The sequence below is a fragment of the Bufo bufo genome, chromosome 9 (assembly GCF_905171765.1).
Source record: "Bufo bufo chromosome 9, aBufBuf1.1, whole genome shotgun sequence".
NCBI classification, from domain to species: domain Eukaryota; kingdom Metazoa; phylum Chordata; class Amphibia; order Anura; family Bufonidae; genus Bufo; species Bufo bufo.
The window spans coordinates 193,317,513-193,336,545 of NC_053397.1; the positions used below are offsets into that span (position 1 = coordinate 193,317,513).

Genomic DNA, 19,033 nt, shown 5'->3' on the forward strand with positions numbered 1-19,033 from the left:
GCCCCAGAGCGATTAAACTGGGACTCCGATCGGAATCTCCGCTGCCACCAATGATCGGTGGGGGGGCGCACACTGGCCACCAATGATATTAATACAATAGAGGGAGGGCCGGGGGGGTGCACACTGGCCACCAATGATAATGCAATAGAGGGAGGGAGGGGGGGCCGGGGGAGGCCGCACACTGGCCACCAATGATATTACAATAGAGGGAGGGGGGCGGGGGTCGCACACTGGCCACCAATGATAATACAATAAAGGGAGGGGGCGGGGGGAGGCCGCACACTGGCCACCAATGATATTACAATAGAGGGAGGGGGGCCGGGGGGGGGGGCCGCACTGGCCACCAATGAAATTAAAACTGGGGAGGGAGGGGAGTCTGCCCCCTGCTGCCTGGCAGCCCCTGATCTCTTATAGGGGGCTATGATATGCACAATTAACCCTTTAGGTGCAGCACCTGAGGGGTTAATTGTGCGGATCACAGCCCTCTGTAAGAGATCAGGTGCTGCCAGGCAGCAGGGGGCAGTCATGTACACAGTTCGTAGTATATTCTAACTAAAAGCGTCCCCATCACTATGGGAACGCCTCTGTGTTAGAATATACTGTCGGTTCTGAGTTTTCACGAAGTGAAAACTCAGCTCAGAAAAAGCTTTTATGCAGACGGATCTTCGGATCCGTCTGTATGAAAGTAACCTACGGCCACGGATCACGGACGCGGATGCCAATATTGTGTGTATCCGTGTTCTTTCACGGACCCATTGACTTGAATGGGTCCGTGAACCGTTGTCCGTCAAAAAAATAGGACAGGTCATATTTTTTGGACGGACAGGAAACACGGATCAAGGATGCGGCTGCAAAACGGTGCATTTTCCGATTTTTCCACGGACCCATTAAAAGTCAATGGGTCAATGGGTCAATCGTATTGTACCCTGCTATATGTTGTAAACTATTTTATGAATTAGATTTCTGTCATTTTTCTGTTATATTATGGTAAATGATATCATAATAGATGACATTATAGTAAATATTATTTTATGCACTATAATACATTTTGGGATATCTTGTGTCAGTCTATAATGTAGTTATAATCTACATCAAATTAAATTATACCGGTCACCAATGAGAAAGTTATTATGATGCTTTGGGATTTTGTAAATCGCTGCTCAGAGCGACCAATGACAAATAGTATTGGAATAGCAGTGAACTCGAATATGATGGAAGTGAAAAGGACATTAAAGTTCAATGCTTTGTTTATTACAAAAAAAAAAACACAGCACAACAGGGCATCCGGGTGTCCAGCAATTTCCACCTTTAACACTTGGATTTCAGCAGTCCTTGCAGAAGGCAGGATTATGCTGCATCTATTCAGTGGAAGCGTGCTCCATCCATCCCTCCCTCTTCCATCCATCCCCTCCTTCCACCTCTCTTCTATCTCATCCTTCTTTCATCTCCCTCCAATCCCCACTGCCTACAGACAAAAGAAATCACAGCCGGGCTCAGGGTCTTCATTGCACTGAGCAGCTTCTTGTTGCTGTGCCCTGGGAAAAAAAAAAAGAAACAAAAACAGGGCTTTCTTTCCTTCACCCTAGCAAGCGAGAGAGCGAGAGAGACGGGAAGCAAAGAAGAAAGGCACGGGGAGGGAGGGGAAGAACAAGGGAGAGGAGGGAAGAAATATAAAGGAAGACAGATGGGCAGAGGTGATAGGCAGATGTGGCTTAGTGTGTGTAACTGTGCATCGTGATGCTTTGCTTGTAGGTGCAAAGAGAGAGGAGTTAAAGGGAAAGCTTGTGGACATGCACAGGTACTGAGGGAATTTCTGCAGTGAAGGGTGACAGCAGCTGTCAGGTAGGAGGAATACGTGTGTCGGTGTGTTGTGTGCCTGCAGTGAAGGATTGTAGCGTTGTGCTTTATGAGTGCTCTGTGGGAATACGGTGTACCGTTGTGTACTTCCAGGGACTGATGAATAATCAGAGGGGTTTGCACATGCCGACACAAAAGCTAATGCCAAGTGTTGTCTTCCTACGTTGAGTGTCATACAGATGATTGATGGTGGAGAGAGAATTGACTGCACATCTGCAAAGTAGTCAGGCATGCGTGTGTACATGGGCAGTTGTTGGATCTTTCGACACTCTTTTAACCCTAGCTCACTGTAGGTTGGCTCTACCGTTGCGTGTGTACCGGTAGCTGGTGTAAGGGAAGTGCCTACTGTATGTGAGGTCATTGATAGTTACCCTGCCTGTGTGGAGATACTGTAGCTTTTCTCTCAGCCTGCAGCTAGGAGACATTAGGAAGTGTTGGAAGACTAAAGATGGCTCCTGCCGGTGCTTTCTGGGTGCTGCTAGCCGGTTTCCTGTTCATATCGAGAAGTGGCGGAGATGAGGATTCATCCAGGGAGCTTGAGTGTAAAATGAAGAGCATCACGGTCTCAGCTCTCCCTTTTCTCCGAGAGAACGACCTCAGCATCATGCACAGCCCCTCTGCCTCCGAGCCCAAGCTTCTCTTCTCCGTCCGGAACGACTTCCCCGGGGAGATCGCAGTAGCTGATGATTTGGAGAACACGGAACTGCCTTACTTTGTGTTGGGTGAGTGCAACCTGCATTGTAGCACATGATACGTTCCTGAAATAAACCTGCGTTGTCTGATGCAGAGGGTCATTCATCATGAATATACAGTCTGCAGGTGCTGTGCTCCACAAGGGCCTGCAGGATGCAAATAGTGAATAGATTACACTGTAAAAGTCATCCTCATTGCAGAGCCGTACTGTTTATTGCAATGTACTAATGCATGCCTATGACATCTCTGCTGTGAGCCTGCTCCCTGCCTCTACTGCTATTTCACAACTGATAAAAACAAATTGGAGATAGCATGCAGATGCCCCGTACTGTACATTCACGTCTTTGTAGAAGAGCAGTCTGGCACTTTAGAGATTAAAGGTTCCTCTCTAACCAAGTCCTGAGCTCTATCAGATTTGGCCACAGGCATGCTTGTTAAATTGGGACCATTGATGTAAGAACTTGGTCGAAAGGTCAGAAGGAGGGAAAGTAGAAGAAAGATGTCCACTTAAGATAGTCACGCATCTTTTTATCCTCAAATCTGTCCTCTGTGGGCACAATGATGGCAGGATGGAGGTTACGTGGCAGACCTTGCCATCAACAAAGTGAACGCTGGCTGAAGTATATGTGTCTTACTCTGCGACTAATGCATTTCTTTTCATCTGTAAGGATCAATTAATGACTTAGGTCGCTTTGAACATGGGCCAAATATCTCACTCATTCATGACGAGATGGCTCAGAAGTGCGCTTGCTATTACTCAGAGTATAACTTTTTTGGACAGGGATGCATTTGTCAGAGATGTGTTCTCCTTGGACTCTAAGTGATTCAGGTGGGTGACATCCAAAAGGGTCATAAAGTTATGAAATCGTTAGAGGGAAAGCTATTAAAAACTTTATGTCTTAAACATTTCAAGATTTTTTCCTTCTAAAAAAATTGTTGGCCCAGTCTAAACAAGTTGTCCTCCTGCATAACTTAACTTAGCAGTCTATTTTGGGTTACTTGGATGTTGGTTGCAATCTGACCTCATGTGGCTCCGTACAACTGCCAGCACCCATAAAAATCAATGGGGCTCTACTGTTCCCCATGGGCTATAATTTGATATGGAGGTTTTTTTCCTGTCAAATGTAATATGAATCTGACAGATAAAAACTGGTACATACTCCATTGGACACCAATTGGTATTCTCCTGTGGATACATAGGACCACATAGGTCCTTGTACAGACTCTATGCACATAACTCTTGTGTGAACACATGACATAAGGCTCCCACCATCATATTTCCTGTAGACATAAAGGGGTTGCCCTGCTGATGTTTTCTTCCTCCTTAAAGGGCCTCTGTCAGCAGATTTGTACCTATGAACCTGGCTGATCTGTTGTATGTGCACTTGGTCACTGAAGGCATCTTTGTTGGTCCCGTGTTCATATGTTTCCGCATTGCTAAGAAAAATAAAGTTTTAATATATGCAAATTTGAATCTAGGAGAAATGGGGGCGTTGCTGTCTCTTCTACTGCCACACCCTCTGCACTTTAGGAGAAGTCAGGGCCAGGCATGATCACATTTACACTGCCTGGCCCTGTCAATCAAAGTGGAGAGGGCATAGCCGTTGTAGAGAGAGCAGAGCCTCTAGGTGTAATGGCAAAGCCTCCATTGCTCTTAGAGGCTCATTTACATATATTAAAACCTCATTTTTCTCAATGCGGACACATATGAACATGGGACTAATACAGATGTCTTCAGCTGCCAAGCGCACATGTAACAGGTCAGCCAGTGTCATAGGGACAAATCTGCTGACAGATGTCCTTTTAGGGCTTAGAGTGGCATAAAAAAATTAATAAGTCACTCTTTCCTCTTCCAATCCCCTGCGACCCCCATTTGTTGATCACTGGGGGTCCTCTGGTCTCTGTGTTGACTCTCCTCAGTCAGTGATTGGCGGAGCAAGCACCTGGAGCCCTACGAGTGACTAAATGGGAGCGGCGAGGGATCGGCAGAGTTGCATGTAACAACAATTTTTTTGAAAGGCCACTCTGAGCAATACAGGATCAGGGTACCTACAGCTGCGTTACTGGGCGGCTTAGCTATTTCTGTAATTCGGAAAGCTGGGTGGTAACCCATGTGGGAGCCGAAATACCATGATAACTGGGTTCCAATAGAAAAGGAAGAATGAGTGGTGCTCCATATCAGTAGAGCACTTTTCTACTGACATGGAGCTTTCCAAAATAGAACTCTAACTTCTCAAAACGTTTGGACACAACAATCAGTATCTATGATGGGGTTACAGATCCATACTGTATTGATTATTGGATAATAATGGATACAAAGAGCTAAGGACATTTAGGTCCTATAGTAACATTTTAAATGTCATCCTTCATTGATTAACATGACCAGGTAAATATAAAGATAATTTAACAGACATTGACCCAGTTTTCCTCTATCTTGCATTGTGATGAACTGCTGAACATAGAGCGTGGCCCTATGCTGTCAGATCCATAACTGTGGAATAGACTTCTTAAAGATGAGCTGTCCCCTCTCCTGACATGTTTAAGTAACTACTTGCATTCCCCCATGTAATAACAATTATGAAGCATCGATTCTCATATCTCTATGTTATGGTATACTTCTATTATTCCTAAAAGTTGCCAGCTGTCTTCAATAAAGGTCCAGTTGGGTGTTACCAGTTGGGGTTGTTATCTTGCACAGTCTTAATCCTTACACGCGGATGTACAGTTATATCATGGTGAAGTGTAAAGAACATGGAGTGGACAGTGCTGGTTGCGTATTACAGCTGGCAGCTGGCCGCAATGACTGAGTTTGGCGATGATACCGAACCCAGTCATTTAACTCCTCTGATGCCATGGTCAATAGCAATCATAGCATCTGTGGGGTTAGGCACAAGGGGATGTACCTCTTTCTCCTGACCGGAGCCCCTGTGGCAAAATTACTGGGCTTCGACCTGTTGCCATAAGAGCTTGGGACCTTGGGATAGTTCTAACAGCTGTCATGGCTAACTGCCTGAAAAGCCGTGCATGAGGCACAGCTCCTCGCTCAGCCTCTCAGAATCTCATACTCCACAACAGTGTTCTATTGAGGTCTATGGGACAAGCAATAAGAAGACAGCATGTTCAAGTCCCCCAGAGGGACAAAAAAAAAACAGAAAAAATGTAAATAACAAAAATAATCCATTTTAACAATCCCCTTTATCAATTTTACACAGAAAAATAAACAGTAAAAAAGAAACATAACAGCATTTGTTACATCTTAAAATGTCTGAGCTATTATTATATAAAAAATATTTTGCCTGCATGGTGTACACTATAACAGAATAAAAATACTAAAGCATAATTCAACATTTTTGGTAAATGTAACTAAAAGGTGATCCAAAAGTCATATTTACTTCCCAAAATGCGACCATTAAAACCTGCAGTTCACCTCTTAAAAACAAGCACTCATACAGCTCTGTAGACAAAAAAAGTTATGTAGTAAAACATAATAAAAACGATATAATTTCTTAAATAATTTGGTTGTCCTTATTTTTAGAGCACAGTGAATGACATGAAAACAAAATAAAAACAAATGTCAGAATTGTCCTTTTTTTCCACCACTTTCCAATACAAGCTATGAAAAATAAAGTGTTGTTAAAATATACAACTTGCCATGCAGAAAGTAAGCCATTATATGACCATTATATTGCTGTGTTAACAAAAAATAAAATAAAAATTAAGGCTCTTGGAATGCTGGGAAGGAAAAAGGAAAAACAAAAAATAAAACTAGGCCATGTCCAGTCAGTGCTAGCGGTGTCAGAGTGCGCAGGAGCATCCACCCCCCCCCCCCCCCCCAAACTGGTAACACAAAAATAGACCTTCCTTTCAGTCTGATGGTAATTCATTCCATAAACATCTAGCATCTAGGAGGAATAATAGGAAGATGGCACAACATACAGTCCTAAGAGTAGATTCTCCAGAATTGTTATTACATTGGGAATGCAAGTAGTTAATAAAAGAGATATGTCAGGAGAGCGGACAGGCCTTTGTTAAGGGTATGTTCAACTTCTGCTTTTTTATCATTGGAAATTAAAGCTTGTCATTATACCCACTTCAATTAGATGCTGATCCAGAAAGGAATGGTGAGAAATTTTAGCTCTGAAATTTGCAGAGTTGTGAATTCAGCTCTAGACTGTAATAACGACTATGACTAAGATCTAAGACTAAGTAACTGAAGACTCTAGATTAATAGGTATACTGGAATAGTAAGTGGACATATGCTTTATATTACTTAGGCCAATTCCAATTCTATAGTAAATATATTATATACAGTACAGACCAAAGTTTGGACACACCTTCTCATTCAAAGAGTTTTCTTTATTTTCATGACTATGAAGGCATCAAAACTATGAATTAACACATGTGGAATTATATACATAACAAACAAGTGTGAAACAACTGAAAATATGTCATATTCTAGGTTCTTCAAAGTAGCCAACTTTTGCTTTGATTACTGCTTTGCACACTCTTGGCATTCTCTTGATGAGCTTCAAGAGGTAGTCCCCTGAAATGGTCTTCCAACAGTCTTGATGGAGTTCCCAGAGATGCTTAGCACTTGTTGGCCCTTTTGCCTTCACTCTGTGGTCCAGCTCACCCCAAACCATCTTGATTGGGTTCAGGTCCGGTGACTGTGGAGGCCAGGTCATCTGGCGCAGCACCCCATCACTCTCCTTCATGGTCAAATAGTCCTTACTTTCAAAGTTTTCCCAATTTTTCGGCTGACCTTAATTTCTTAAAGTAATGATGGCCACTCGTTTTTCTTTACTTAGCTGCTTTTGTCTTGCCATAATACAAATTCTAACAGTCTATTCAGTAGGACTATCAGCTGTGTATCCACCTGACTTCTCCTCAACGCAACTGATGGTCCCAACCCCATTTATAAGGCAAGAAATCCCACTTATTAAACCTGACAGGGCACACCTGTGAAGTAAAAACCATTTCAGGGGACTACCTCTTGAAGCTCATCAAGAGAATGCCAAGAGTGTGCAAAGCAGTAATCAAAGCAAAAGGTGGCTACTTTGAAGAACCTAGAATATGACATATTTTCAGTTGTTTCCCACTTGTTTGTTATGTATATAATTCCACATGTGTTAATTCATAGTTTTGATGCCTTCAGTGTGAATCTACAATTTTTTTAGTCATGAAAATAAAGAAAACTCTTTGAATGAGAAGGTGTGTCCAAACTTTTGGTCTGTACTGTATATAAAACATGTAAATGGATGCAACCCATTGGCAATGTGTAGAAAACTTTTTCTACAGTCACATTTGCAGTTCAAAGAAACTTTACTACAGATATGCAAAAGAGTCTACGTAGATCAGAAGAGTCTTACTCCTACTTGTCATGCAGTTGACCAGCATACTCTGCATATCGGCCAATCACCTGACAAGCAGACTTTTATTGTCCTGTAATTGGCCAGAATAACCATGAATGATAAGTGGGATTGGGACTATTGAATTACTTGTCTTCAAAGCATTTGCTTTAGTTCTTGCCTATGTGACAGGGAAGTTTTTGAAGTTCTGACAGCTCCTGTAGAAGGGTATAAAAATTATTAATAATTTAATACCAGCGCCTCTTTATAACTTCGGCGGATCCACCGCCAGATATAGGGGAAATTAAGACCGGCGTCTAAAACGCCGGTCTTAATAAATGACCCCCTATTTATTGAAGGAAAAGACACCAAGCTGCCACCATGTACATACAGTACTCTTTGGGAAAATCTCTGCTTTCATATTTTCATCTCTTCACCTTACAAAGTCTTTTTGAGTTTAGGCAACATGTCTGTGCTTGATAGGAATAGGTTTAATTCAAGTCATGAAGATTCTTGGTCTGTTGCCTTGGGGCATATTGTGTAAGTGGTGGTTTGGTGTGGCATGTGCAACAGGTGGTAGGTACCAGTTGGGCAACAAATGACCACTTCTCCTTGGTCAGGTTATTTAGATACAAGGATAGAAAAATCAACTGTATATTTGCCCCAGGTGATGAAAAGCCTAGCTATGACTGTTTGGATGAGTAACATCATCTTCAGAGGTCATCTAAGGCTGTTGTCTAGTGAGTCAACATAATTAAGGAGAATACAAATTGCATTGATTTTGTGCTCTGAAATCACAAGTATAGAAAGCCCTCTACTTCATTACAAGCCAGGACTGAAATGTCCATGAGAAGTTTAATAGTTATTTGAATTGGCTTATTAATAAGTCATTTTACTTTCACTCATTTTCATTGAGTTCTTTCCACCCACGAGAGGGTAGAAATGTTAACTGTCATAATTTGCTTCATTTTGATGTTTTCGTTCTCTGCTACAAAATATCCAATGGTATCTATGTGATTCCCATGAATCACAACAATGTCATGAATAAAAATAAATTATATTAATTACCCATATGAAGTATAGCATAAAGAGTCAGCAACAGCAAAGGTTTTAATCGGTGAGGGTCTGAGCACTGAGAACAACACTAGTCGCTAGAACGAGGAGAGCGAGGCGCCCTCATATCTGCAGAAGTTTATGGGTCTGCAATCAGTTCTCTTTCCTCGCTCTAACGATCAATGTTTTTCTCACCACTCAGACCAATCTAAATCTTTGATATATCGCTATGGCATAACAAAAGTTTTTTGACAACTCATTGGCACTTTAAATTAACAGCATACGTTGGAATTGGTGAATACAAAAGACTTAGAATTGTTAACACCTTGGAATTTGAATGATAAGTTTTGGAATAAATGCCTCCTGTCACATTAGTGTATTTCCATATTGACTGAGAGGTTCCACAGGCCATCTAACGTGTTTCTGGAACTCCTGACTCTCCCTGACAGATGATGTTGGGGAGAGAAGGATTGAGCACACTGAAGTTTGCACTTATCCTTTTGGTCTCCTTGAAGGTAAGATGTCTCTAGAAGTGTCTGCTCCTCATTGACAACACATGATGAACACTCTGCCAAACCAAGTCGAGAAGTTAGGAGAAGGTTGGAAAAGATAGCTGTCAGGTGAACAATCATTTGACCAATAGCAAATGAATGTGTATGACCAGCTTAATAGTGACTTAATAGGGGAAGAAAATTTGGCTGGAATTTTTGTCAAAGAATCTGATAAACTGAAACAAATTTGCTATCATAATAATGATTCAGGCCGACTAGGTGCCTCCTAATGGGCGTTTTGGGCTGCAGAGCCAGGATTGGTGTAATATGAAATTAGCATTTGAGTAGCTATGTGTCAGCAGTTATCATTGAGGAGAAAGGTAATACATTATACCAATAATGTAAAGTAGGAGGCCCTCACCCACTGGTTCCCAATATCTGTGTGGGGTAAAGAAGTAGTTGTGGATCCCCTCAGTTGCACAGTCCTTAGCTTGCATGCTAAATTATGTGGGTTAGGAAAAGGCTAAATGTTTAGGGTCAAGTAACCTTTTCACATTTTAGAATTTACTTGCGTATACTTACAATATAAGAAGGTTGCTACAAGTAATCTACAGTTGCCCCCTTACATGATTACACTGGGATCTGCTCCTCCTAAAGGAATCACCATGGAACCACTGTATGAGTATGGTGTAAGTGAGAAAAAGTGAGATGGGTCCTGGAACTGGAAACACTCAAAGGGGTTACTCAGGAATTAAGAGAGAGCCGAAGAAGCTGGTAAGAATGATAAACTGTTGCAAGAGATTCAGTAGGTGCATTTTGTCTCGAATCATTGCTATAAGTTCAGCATCATATCAGGATTGGTTTCCCTATAGCTTGGTCAAAGGCCAAGCAGAGACTCCGACTGTGAGAGGAAGTGTGCTTTGAATGGGGGAAGTAAAGGATCATGTCTACAAGCTAAATAAACCAGTTGAGACTAAACCAAAAAATAGCCTTTTGTAGTTGCAAAGGGCACCAAAAGTCAAATGAAGTAAATAGCAAAGTTACTGTGAAGTTCTACTTTGTGTAGTATTTTCCAGTTAAATTGGTTTCCCAGGGAAATATACGGTATTTTTTTTTTTAAATAGTCAGAAGTGGTAAAAAAATGTAAAAGCTTTACTCACTTCCCCTGATCCCTCCGCCACTGCTGTACGCCACTGATATGGTCCCGGCTGCTGCCCACTTTCTGGTCACAGCTCAACAAGAAAATGTCCGCTCAGCCAGATACGGACTGAGGTGGGTTACTGATAATGCCAATCATTGGCTGAGCTTACCTTTCCTGGCACATCACGACAGGACCCAGAACTGGAGACCAGCAGGGCCCGGAGCAAACCTTTAATGGCAGCAGAGAGGAATTGGTAAAGATGAGTAATGCTTCTCCTTTTTATTTTTAGCATTTTCAGGTACTTTAAAAAAAAATAAGAGCCATCTTGTCTGACCTCTAGGCCTCAGTAAGAGACAGTGAGCTTTTCTACAACTCTTCTGCTGCTCTTCTGTTCAAGTGGATCTACCAATCAAGTGTGAGAAAACCATCAAGCTTGAGCCCCTCTTCCAGAGACTGTAACTAGCGATGAGCGAAGTATTCAAAAAAAATATTGAAGTGCATTTCTTTGTACGTAGTGGGTGCAATGACAGGGAGCGGCGATTGCGCCATTGTACCCCTCAGATACCGCGTTCATAGCTGATGGCGGCATCTAACATCGATATTACAGTGTAAAATAAATGTAAAAAAATATTAAGATAAAATCATACTTACCTCTTGCGTGGCCCGCGAGCACGTCATCACGATTGCCGGTGTGGAAACGTCATACGTCACTGTGTATTGGATTTCATGTGAGATCTTCAATCAAGATGGCGGCTGCCGGCCCGTTGTGGATGAGCTTGGTATTATTAAAAAAAATAATTTACCGCCCATTCAGGGAAAATCGATTCGCTACTAAGTAGCACTAGGAAATTTGGCTTTGCGCCAAATAGAATTTTCTCTGAATTTTTGATCAAGTTCCACTTTGTAATGGTAACCAATATGGTTATGAACCACTAAAAGTAACAGTTTGCACTACAAAGTGTCTGCAACATCCCAGTGGAACATATTACTCCTTTCATTCTACCCATTGCATCTAGAAATGCAGAGTAAATACTGGCACGGGTTACCTTAAACTGGGATCAAACCTAGCTTTTTACGGGTCAAAGGTAATATGTATCAAGTCTAGTCAGATTCTTTGCGCTCTGCATTTAGCAGACATTTATGAAACAGAAGCTCGGCAATCATACATGTGTGCTGCCTACAGGTACACTTGGCCTACATTTTTAAGCATGGTAAATCACTGAGTGTCTATGTAAATTAGCTTTTTCTTCTAAAGTAAGATAAAAGCAGTTGAAAGAAGCATGGAATAGAGACAGTCTTTGAGGGCAGAAATAGCTTCTGCTCAGAATATTAAGCCATGTAATGACATTATAATCTACTTCCTTCATAAATTATTCAAAATCATGTGTCTACTTCTATATATAGCTGCTTGATTGTTTTTATGACATTTTTTCTATGTGACATTTACGTAGTATTATGTAATTAAAAATAAAGACAAAAGAAAATTATTAAAATTATCAATTTCTTATAAATAAAAATTGAAGATAATATTCAGCTCACGGCCATAGCAGATGGTGCCATACATTTTATACAATTAGGAAAGTTTTGTATTTGAGAGTCAATGCAAAGAAGAGAGTTGATTCAAAATGGCAGTGGTGCATTTTCCTTTCTTCGTTATACTATAGTCAATCGAAGCTGGAATTATGAAATACGGAACCATATTTTTGCCTAGTCCATCTTATCTGAGTCATATATGGCTCTTTGCATTCCTTTCATTGGCTCACATATGTTCAGCCAATCCAAACATGTATGTGTATGGGGAAACCAGGAGAAATAGCTTCCAAATGATTACAGTTATTGAATGTGTATGTGCAACCTTATTTTCCCCATGAACAAAATGAGCATTCCTATTGAAATCCAATGGGCCAATCCTTCTTTCTCCTGACATCTGCCCTCAATGGAAATCAAGAGAGCTCCATACAGATAAGATGACCGTCTAGTCCCGGATTCAGCCGAAATGTATCTTATAAGTGTATGCATCTTTACTTATTGCTATAATTTCTCACTTAAAATGAATGAAAGAAAAGGAGTAGAGATATTAAAAAAAAGGGGAAAGAAAGTTCCTCTTCTGGTGCGGACCCCCCCATATAGTTTCCCACACATTGTAGTGGAGTGATATAGCTCTCGGTCTGATTTTCCCTTTTCTTTTAGGCTCTGTTCCCATCACATATGGCATATATCCTGACAAGATGTAAGGCCCCTTTACATGGGCTGACCGGGCAGGCAATTATTGGGAGTGGATCATAACTGCTGCACCCAATGAATTAGCATTTGCTCATTCGTCTGGTGATCAGTAGCACTTTTAAACAGGGCAATTATCACGAACGAGCATTCCTACGAGCACTTCTTTCCGATAATTGCCCCAATTGTTGGGATAAAGGGACCTTTAGTCATGTTGGGATAAGTAGTCCTAAGAAGATCACCTTGAGCTGAGATCCCATGGTGGCGGTTAGCCTGCCTCTATTGTATGTATTATATAAGACATTGGCATTGGAAACATATTCAGTATTTTGACTATTATATCATGTTTCCTATTCATAGCAATTTGCAGAGTTGACACATTACTGCTCTATAGGTGTGAGATGTCTTATAGCACTTGTGCAAAAATAGACAAAAATAACAATAGAGATACAGTACCACTTAAGCTGAGGGTGAGACAGCCTCTCCTGGCAGCATAATTATATCCACAGGGCTTCAGCTAAACAGCGAGAGTGAAATTCTCAGCCTTTATCTATGTCGGTATTCTTCCTAATGAAGAGCACAGTTTGCAGACAGTGCCACTTCAGGCCCTGTCATGGCTTATACACATCACTAACAGGCACATCATATCATTCCTTGAAGTATAACAACTCTCTCCTCCTGCCATTCAATCCGGGAGTGAGTTTGCCCTCTCTTTTTTTCCACCTACAATCTGGCCCAAATTTTAATTCGGAAAAATAAACACTATGAGGATACATTTCTTACATTTCTATAAATGGCAAAAATAAAAAGGGACTCATAGGGTAATAAGCGTAAACCCTTAAGTGTAGATTTAGATGATTATGCTCACCTTTTTGTGTTGTGCAACCATAGGCACCAAACTAGTGAAGGCGTGTAAATAAAAATGGTCGGTGCTGCGGATGTCATCCGATCCTCACTTCGAGGGGTAGCCAACCCTCTGGAGGAGTATAAATAATGGAGATGAGAAAAAGGGGGGAGTTGCAGCGAAGTGTAGCCTACTTTGTTCCGAGACCTCTTGGCGCACCTCTTCTGTTGTGGTTGTGGTATTGTGCCAAGAGGTGTCGGAACAAAGTAGGCCCTACCTCGCCTGCAACTCCCCCCTTTTCTCATCTCCAGTACATTTCTATATATTCGTTTAGTTATCTGGTCCCACAGGCAAACCAGATTTTAGTACACAATGCAGGAGGCATGTATAAATTGGCATCTCCCAGAGGTTTTGTTTTTGACATCTTCTGAGCCAACACAGTACAAGAATAATAGGGGAGCGCTTTCTTTAGTTTTTAGAATTTTTTTCCATCCTTACAATCTATGTCATCTAAGCCTTCATTTTGTAAATCTACATTAAACTCAGAAAATGCAAAACCGTGATTTCCTGCAGATTTTATCAATAGGGCCATTTTTGTTAAAGGCGGATGAAGGTCTGATGCAGACGGCATGGTGTCCGTACGACGCTGAGTAATAGAAATCTTCTCTTCTCGAAGTGTTGCTTTTGATATATGGTATCGAACATGGCACAGTTGGGGGAAATCTATCTTTCTCATTGCGTCTGGATTGTTCCTTGATTTGTACCGGAATTTACTGTGATAAATATCGTGTAGGCGCCACAATTTTCTTTCTTTGACATGCTAGACATGAGGTTTTTTGAAGACAACTTTTGTATCAGATTTTCATCTGTGTCCACTTTGTACCTTCGTTTGTTGCAGTCATAGACAATTTTTGGCGCATATTTTGTACAAAAACTATACCAGCTCAAAGGTGGTCTAAAAAGTTGTGGAACATGGTAATGTCACATTTTCCCATCAGCACATTTCAAAACATCATCTCAGATTTAGACACATTTAACAATCCAAATCAAAAATTTAGCACGCACTAAGGCTACTATCACACTTGCATTGTTAATTCCGGTATTGATGATGATGATGTATAGTCTTGTGTACATGCAGTCTTACCCTTCGGGCCTCGATGCGCTTAGCTGACTAATTCAACAGGGAGAAAAAAAAAGAAGGCATGACACTTTGCCATGGGCCACAAAGGCCTAGAGAATAAGGCACCTATTCCAGAGACCAATTTCCTAGCCCTTATCAAATGGAGAGTCAAGAAAAAGGGGAGAAAGATAGGGGGATCTCAAGGTTCAACGGGTTCGGACGAGATATAGAGAATGTGAAGAAAACAATTTAATAAACGTGGGGGATAAGTATCTTTAAAATAAAAGAACATTACCAACCGTGAATTTATAGACTAAAATTTAAGAAAACTCCCAAAATTATATAAACCAAATAAGTGTTATATAGGAAGATCAAACGCCTGTTTGAAAAGTAAGGTTTTCAGTGCACGTCTGAATGACAGAAGACTGGGAATAATTTTCCGGGCCAGAGGTAGGTGGTTCCAAAATCTGCCCCCTTGAGCCGAAAAGGATCTACCTCCACGTCTGATCTTGTTAACTTGCGGGATGTTAAAATTGAGTTACTAGACCTCAATGTCCTCAACGGGGCATACCTGGTGAATTTAGGTCGCAGGTACAAGGGCCCCACACCATGGAATACCCTATGCATGAAGTATCCAATCTTGAACATCACCCGTTGTTGGACGGGGAGCCAGTGCAAGGCATTAAGAGAGGGAGTGATATGCTCTCGGCGGTGAACACCCGTTAGTAGCCTTGCTGTGGCATTCTGCACAAGTTGAAGTCTATGCAAGTTCTTCTTAGGGAGTCCCATGTACAAGGAATTACAATAGTCCAACCGACTGCTAATCGCTGCTCCGACCAAGGCTTTCCAGCAGAGGATCTCAATACCGGAATTAAATGGATCCATTTTGATTTTGCACATCAGGATGCATCCATTCCGTTAGGATGCAGTTGTATGAAATTAAAACGGATCCAGCACTAAATGCATTGAAAGTCAAAGGGAGACAGATCCAGTCTTTTAGGCTCTTAAAACAACTCATCCGTCACCATTGACTTACATTAGATAAGATGAACATACATATTGGGCTCTACCCAACTGGACAGAAATGGTCAAGGTGCTCACTCCAAGGCACACCCTCTGCCAAATAAGTATAATGTATGGAAACAACGATTAGTTTTAGGAGGGCACTCAACTAACTGTTGATGATCATCATTAGTGATGAGCGGCATAGGCAATATTCAAATTTACGATATTTCGCAAATTTTTGGCCGAATATTCGCCATAAATTCGCAAATTTGAGAATTTGTGATCTCCAGTCATTGTTTACTTGATTGCGAAAATCAGCAATGTAATATATTTGCGATAAATTATCGATTAGAATATTCAACACTATTCGTGAATACGAATATGTAGTATTATATTCTAAAGATTCGCGAATTCTCAAAGTGGTGATATTCGCGATTAAAATTTGTGATTCAAATATTCACGCTCAACACTAATCATCAACCACATTGCATAAATTTGTGATATACTTGATTAATCACGGAGGATAGGTCATCAGTAAAAGACTTTCAAAAAAGAGAGTAAAACTTTTAATAAGATTTAGTTTATGGGGTCTATGGATGATGTAGTACACAGGCAGTAAACAAAAAAGGGAATCAAGGGTCTCAAAGAAAGCACACAAGAAAGAAAGGGCCACATTCAACCCCCATGTTACCAGCTGCCCCTCACCAGTGACCTGGTGTAAGTGGAAAGAAAGGCAACAAACAATATTTCAACTAAGTTTTCTAGATAGTTAAGAAACAACAAACATCTCATTAATTTGTAAGAGCAATTCAGCCAGATTTTTATAAATGGTTTTAGTTGTTTTGTTCAAATAGTTCAACTCCACTAGAGATTTGTTATTATAGAAATTCTGCAATGAGTGTTTATCTGGTTGTGATTAGAAGTTCCAGCTGTGCTCTTAATTCTAATCCCATCCAATTGTCAGCCTATGTGAACTGGGTATTTTTTAAGCATGTTCTTTATCAGCTTTTGAATCCATGATTTAAAAAATATATATATCTAGTGACCCTGGAGTTTCCCACCCAATATAGTTTTTTATTGTTACCTTTAAGTAGTTTAAGGGGTTGTCCAACAATTTTTAAAATGATCTGGGGAGCAGACAGGTGCTCGCTTCAGCAGCAGATATACAAAAATTGGGGAGCAGACAGGCAAAAGAGCATGGTTCTCAGGCTTCAGGTACCTATAGGACCAGAAGTGCTGACGTTCTGTCCAACATTAACTTGACCACTCAACCAGTCAATGGTCTCAGGTGTGCATGAATGGCACTTGACCAATGAGGCCAGTGATTGGCTGAGCTGTCACATGAATAATGGATGCCATGTCATCAGTTACAGTCTGACGTGGACTGAAAGCTCTGGGACCAGACCTGCAGCACTGAAACGGAGAGACTTTTAGCAGGTCATTAAAAGGTCAGGATAGGTCATCAATATCAGATCGGCGGGGGTCCGACAACTGGCACCCACCACGATCAGCTGTGTGAGGAGACGGTGCTCGCAGTGTGCATGTGCCATCTCCCTTCTCTCTTCCTGCTCATCACTGCCTTCTATGGCAAAGCAGAAGCGAACAAGAAGAGAGACGGGAGACGGTACGTACACACTGCGCGCGACTTCCTTTTATACAGATAATCGGCAGGGGTCATCAATATTAAAAGCCGGAGAACACCTTTAAAAATCTTTTTTGTTTGTCTTTACCCTGGGTAATTTTGAAAACTGCTGGACAAACCCTTTAAGGACCGCAATTGGGTAGCCGAATATCAGGTCCTCCACTATGAGAGACAGCCAGGGACCCTATTTTTGTAAGTATTGCCAAAAGTACACCAATCGGTAGTGACCATGTAGATTTCGTCAGTGAGGTACATTTCTGTTGCAGTTCTGTTGCATGCTGGTATATTTTTCAACATAATAAAGCAGTATTTTCCTGTGACCTTCAAATTTCCAGGTACAATTTTGAAGGACACAGCAAACAATGGATCTCTCCAGTTGAAAATCATGTTCTGTTTTGCATTTGTTTAATACAGTGCTGCCCATAATTATTCATACCCCAGGCAAATTTTGACTTAAAGTTACTTTTATTCAACCAGCAAGTAATTTTGTGACAGGAAATGACATAGGCGTCTCCTAAAAGATAATAAGACGATGTACAAGAGGCATTATTGTGGAAAAAAAAACATTTCTCAGCTTTTATTTACATTTGAGCAAAAAGTGTCCAGTCCAAAATTATTCATACCCTTCTCAATAATCAATAGAAAAGCCTTTATTGGCTATTACAGCAATAAAACGCTTCCTATAATTGCAGACCAGCTTTTTGCAGGTCTCCACAGGTATTTTTACCCATTCATCTTTAGCAATGAGCTCCAAATCTTTCAGGTTGGAGGGTCTTCTTGCCATCACCCTGATCTTTAGATCCCTCCACAGATTCTCAATTGGATTCAAGTCTGGACTCTGGCAGGGTCACTGCAAAACGTTAATGTTGTTGTCTGCTAACCATTTCTTCACCACTTTTGCTGTGTGTTTTGGGTCATTGTCATGCTGAAATGTCCACTTGTTCCCAAGGCCAAGTTTCTCTGCAGACTGCCTGATGTTGTCGTTGAGAATCCTTATGTATTGCTCTTTTTTCATGGTGCCGTTTACTGTGATTAGTTTCCCTGGTCCATTGGCTGAAAAACACCCCCAAAGCATTAGGTTCCCACCACCATGTTTGACAATGGGGATGGTGTTCTTTGGGTTGAAGGCTTCTCCTTTTTTACGCCAACTGGACACTTTTTGCTCAAATGTAAATAAAAGCTGTGGAATTTTTTATTTCACAATAATGCCTCTTGTACATCGCTTTATTATCTTTTGGGAGACACCTATGTCATTTCCTGCCCAAAAATTACTTGCACTGTACCTGTTGTATTTTACAGTTTTTTGTACACTGGCATATACAGTAGTGAGTATTACAATAATCTCGTCAATCTCCCCTTTATTGATTCTCTAAAATGTGAATCCATCCTTTTTGTGCTAAGTATCTAAAATAATAATGAATCAAGTAGAACTTTTGTAATGTTAAATCTAGTTCTATACAAAAGTATACAAGCATATAGCATATTTTTATAGTCTACAAGGGGAGAAACAACTTCTATGAGAAACAAATTATGAAGGACACTTATCAAAGGGGTTACACCAGTTTTTTGTCGTAAAAATAATGCAATTGTTGATGGACAGCTGCTACCGCGCCAAACTT

General features: G+C 41.0%; 1 protein-coding gene across 1 annotated transcript in view; it reads left to right on the forward strand.

Annotated features, from left to right (window-relative positions):
- Nucleotides 1–1,708: 1,708 nt before the first annotated feature.
- Nucleotides 1,709–19,033, forward strand: part of ASTN1 (astrotactin 1) — a 519,295-nt gene continuing 501,970 nt past the window's right edge. Inside the window, exon 1 of the mRNA XM_040408285.1 lies at nt 1,709–2,579. Coding sequence (XP_040264219.1) covers nt 2,306–2,579 — 274 coding nt within the window. The 5' untranslated portion in view covers nt 1,709–2,305. The remainder of the gene's footprint in view (nt 2,580–19,033) is intronic.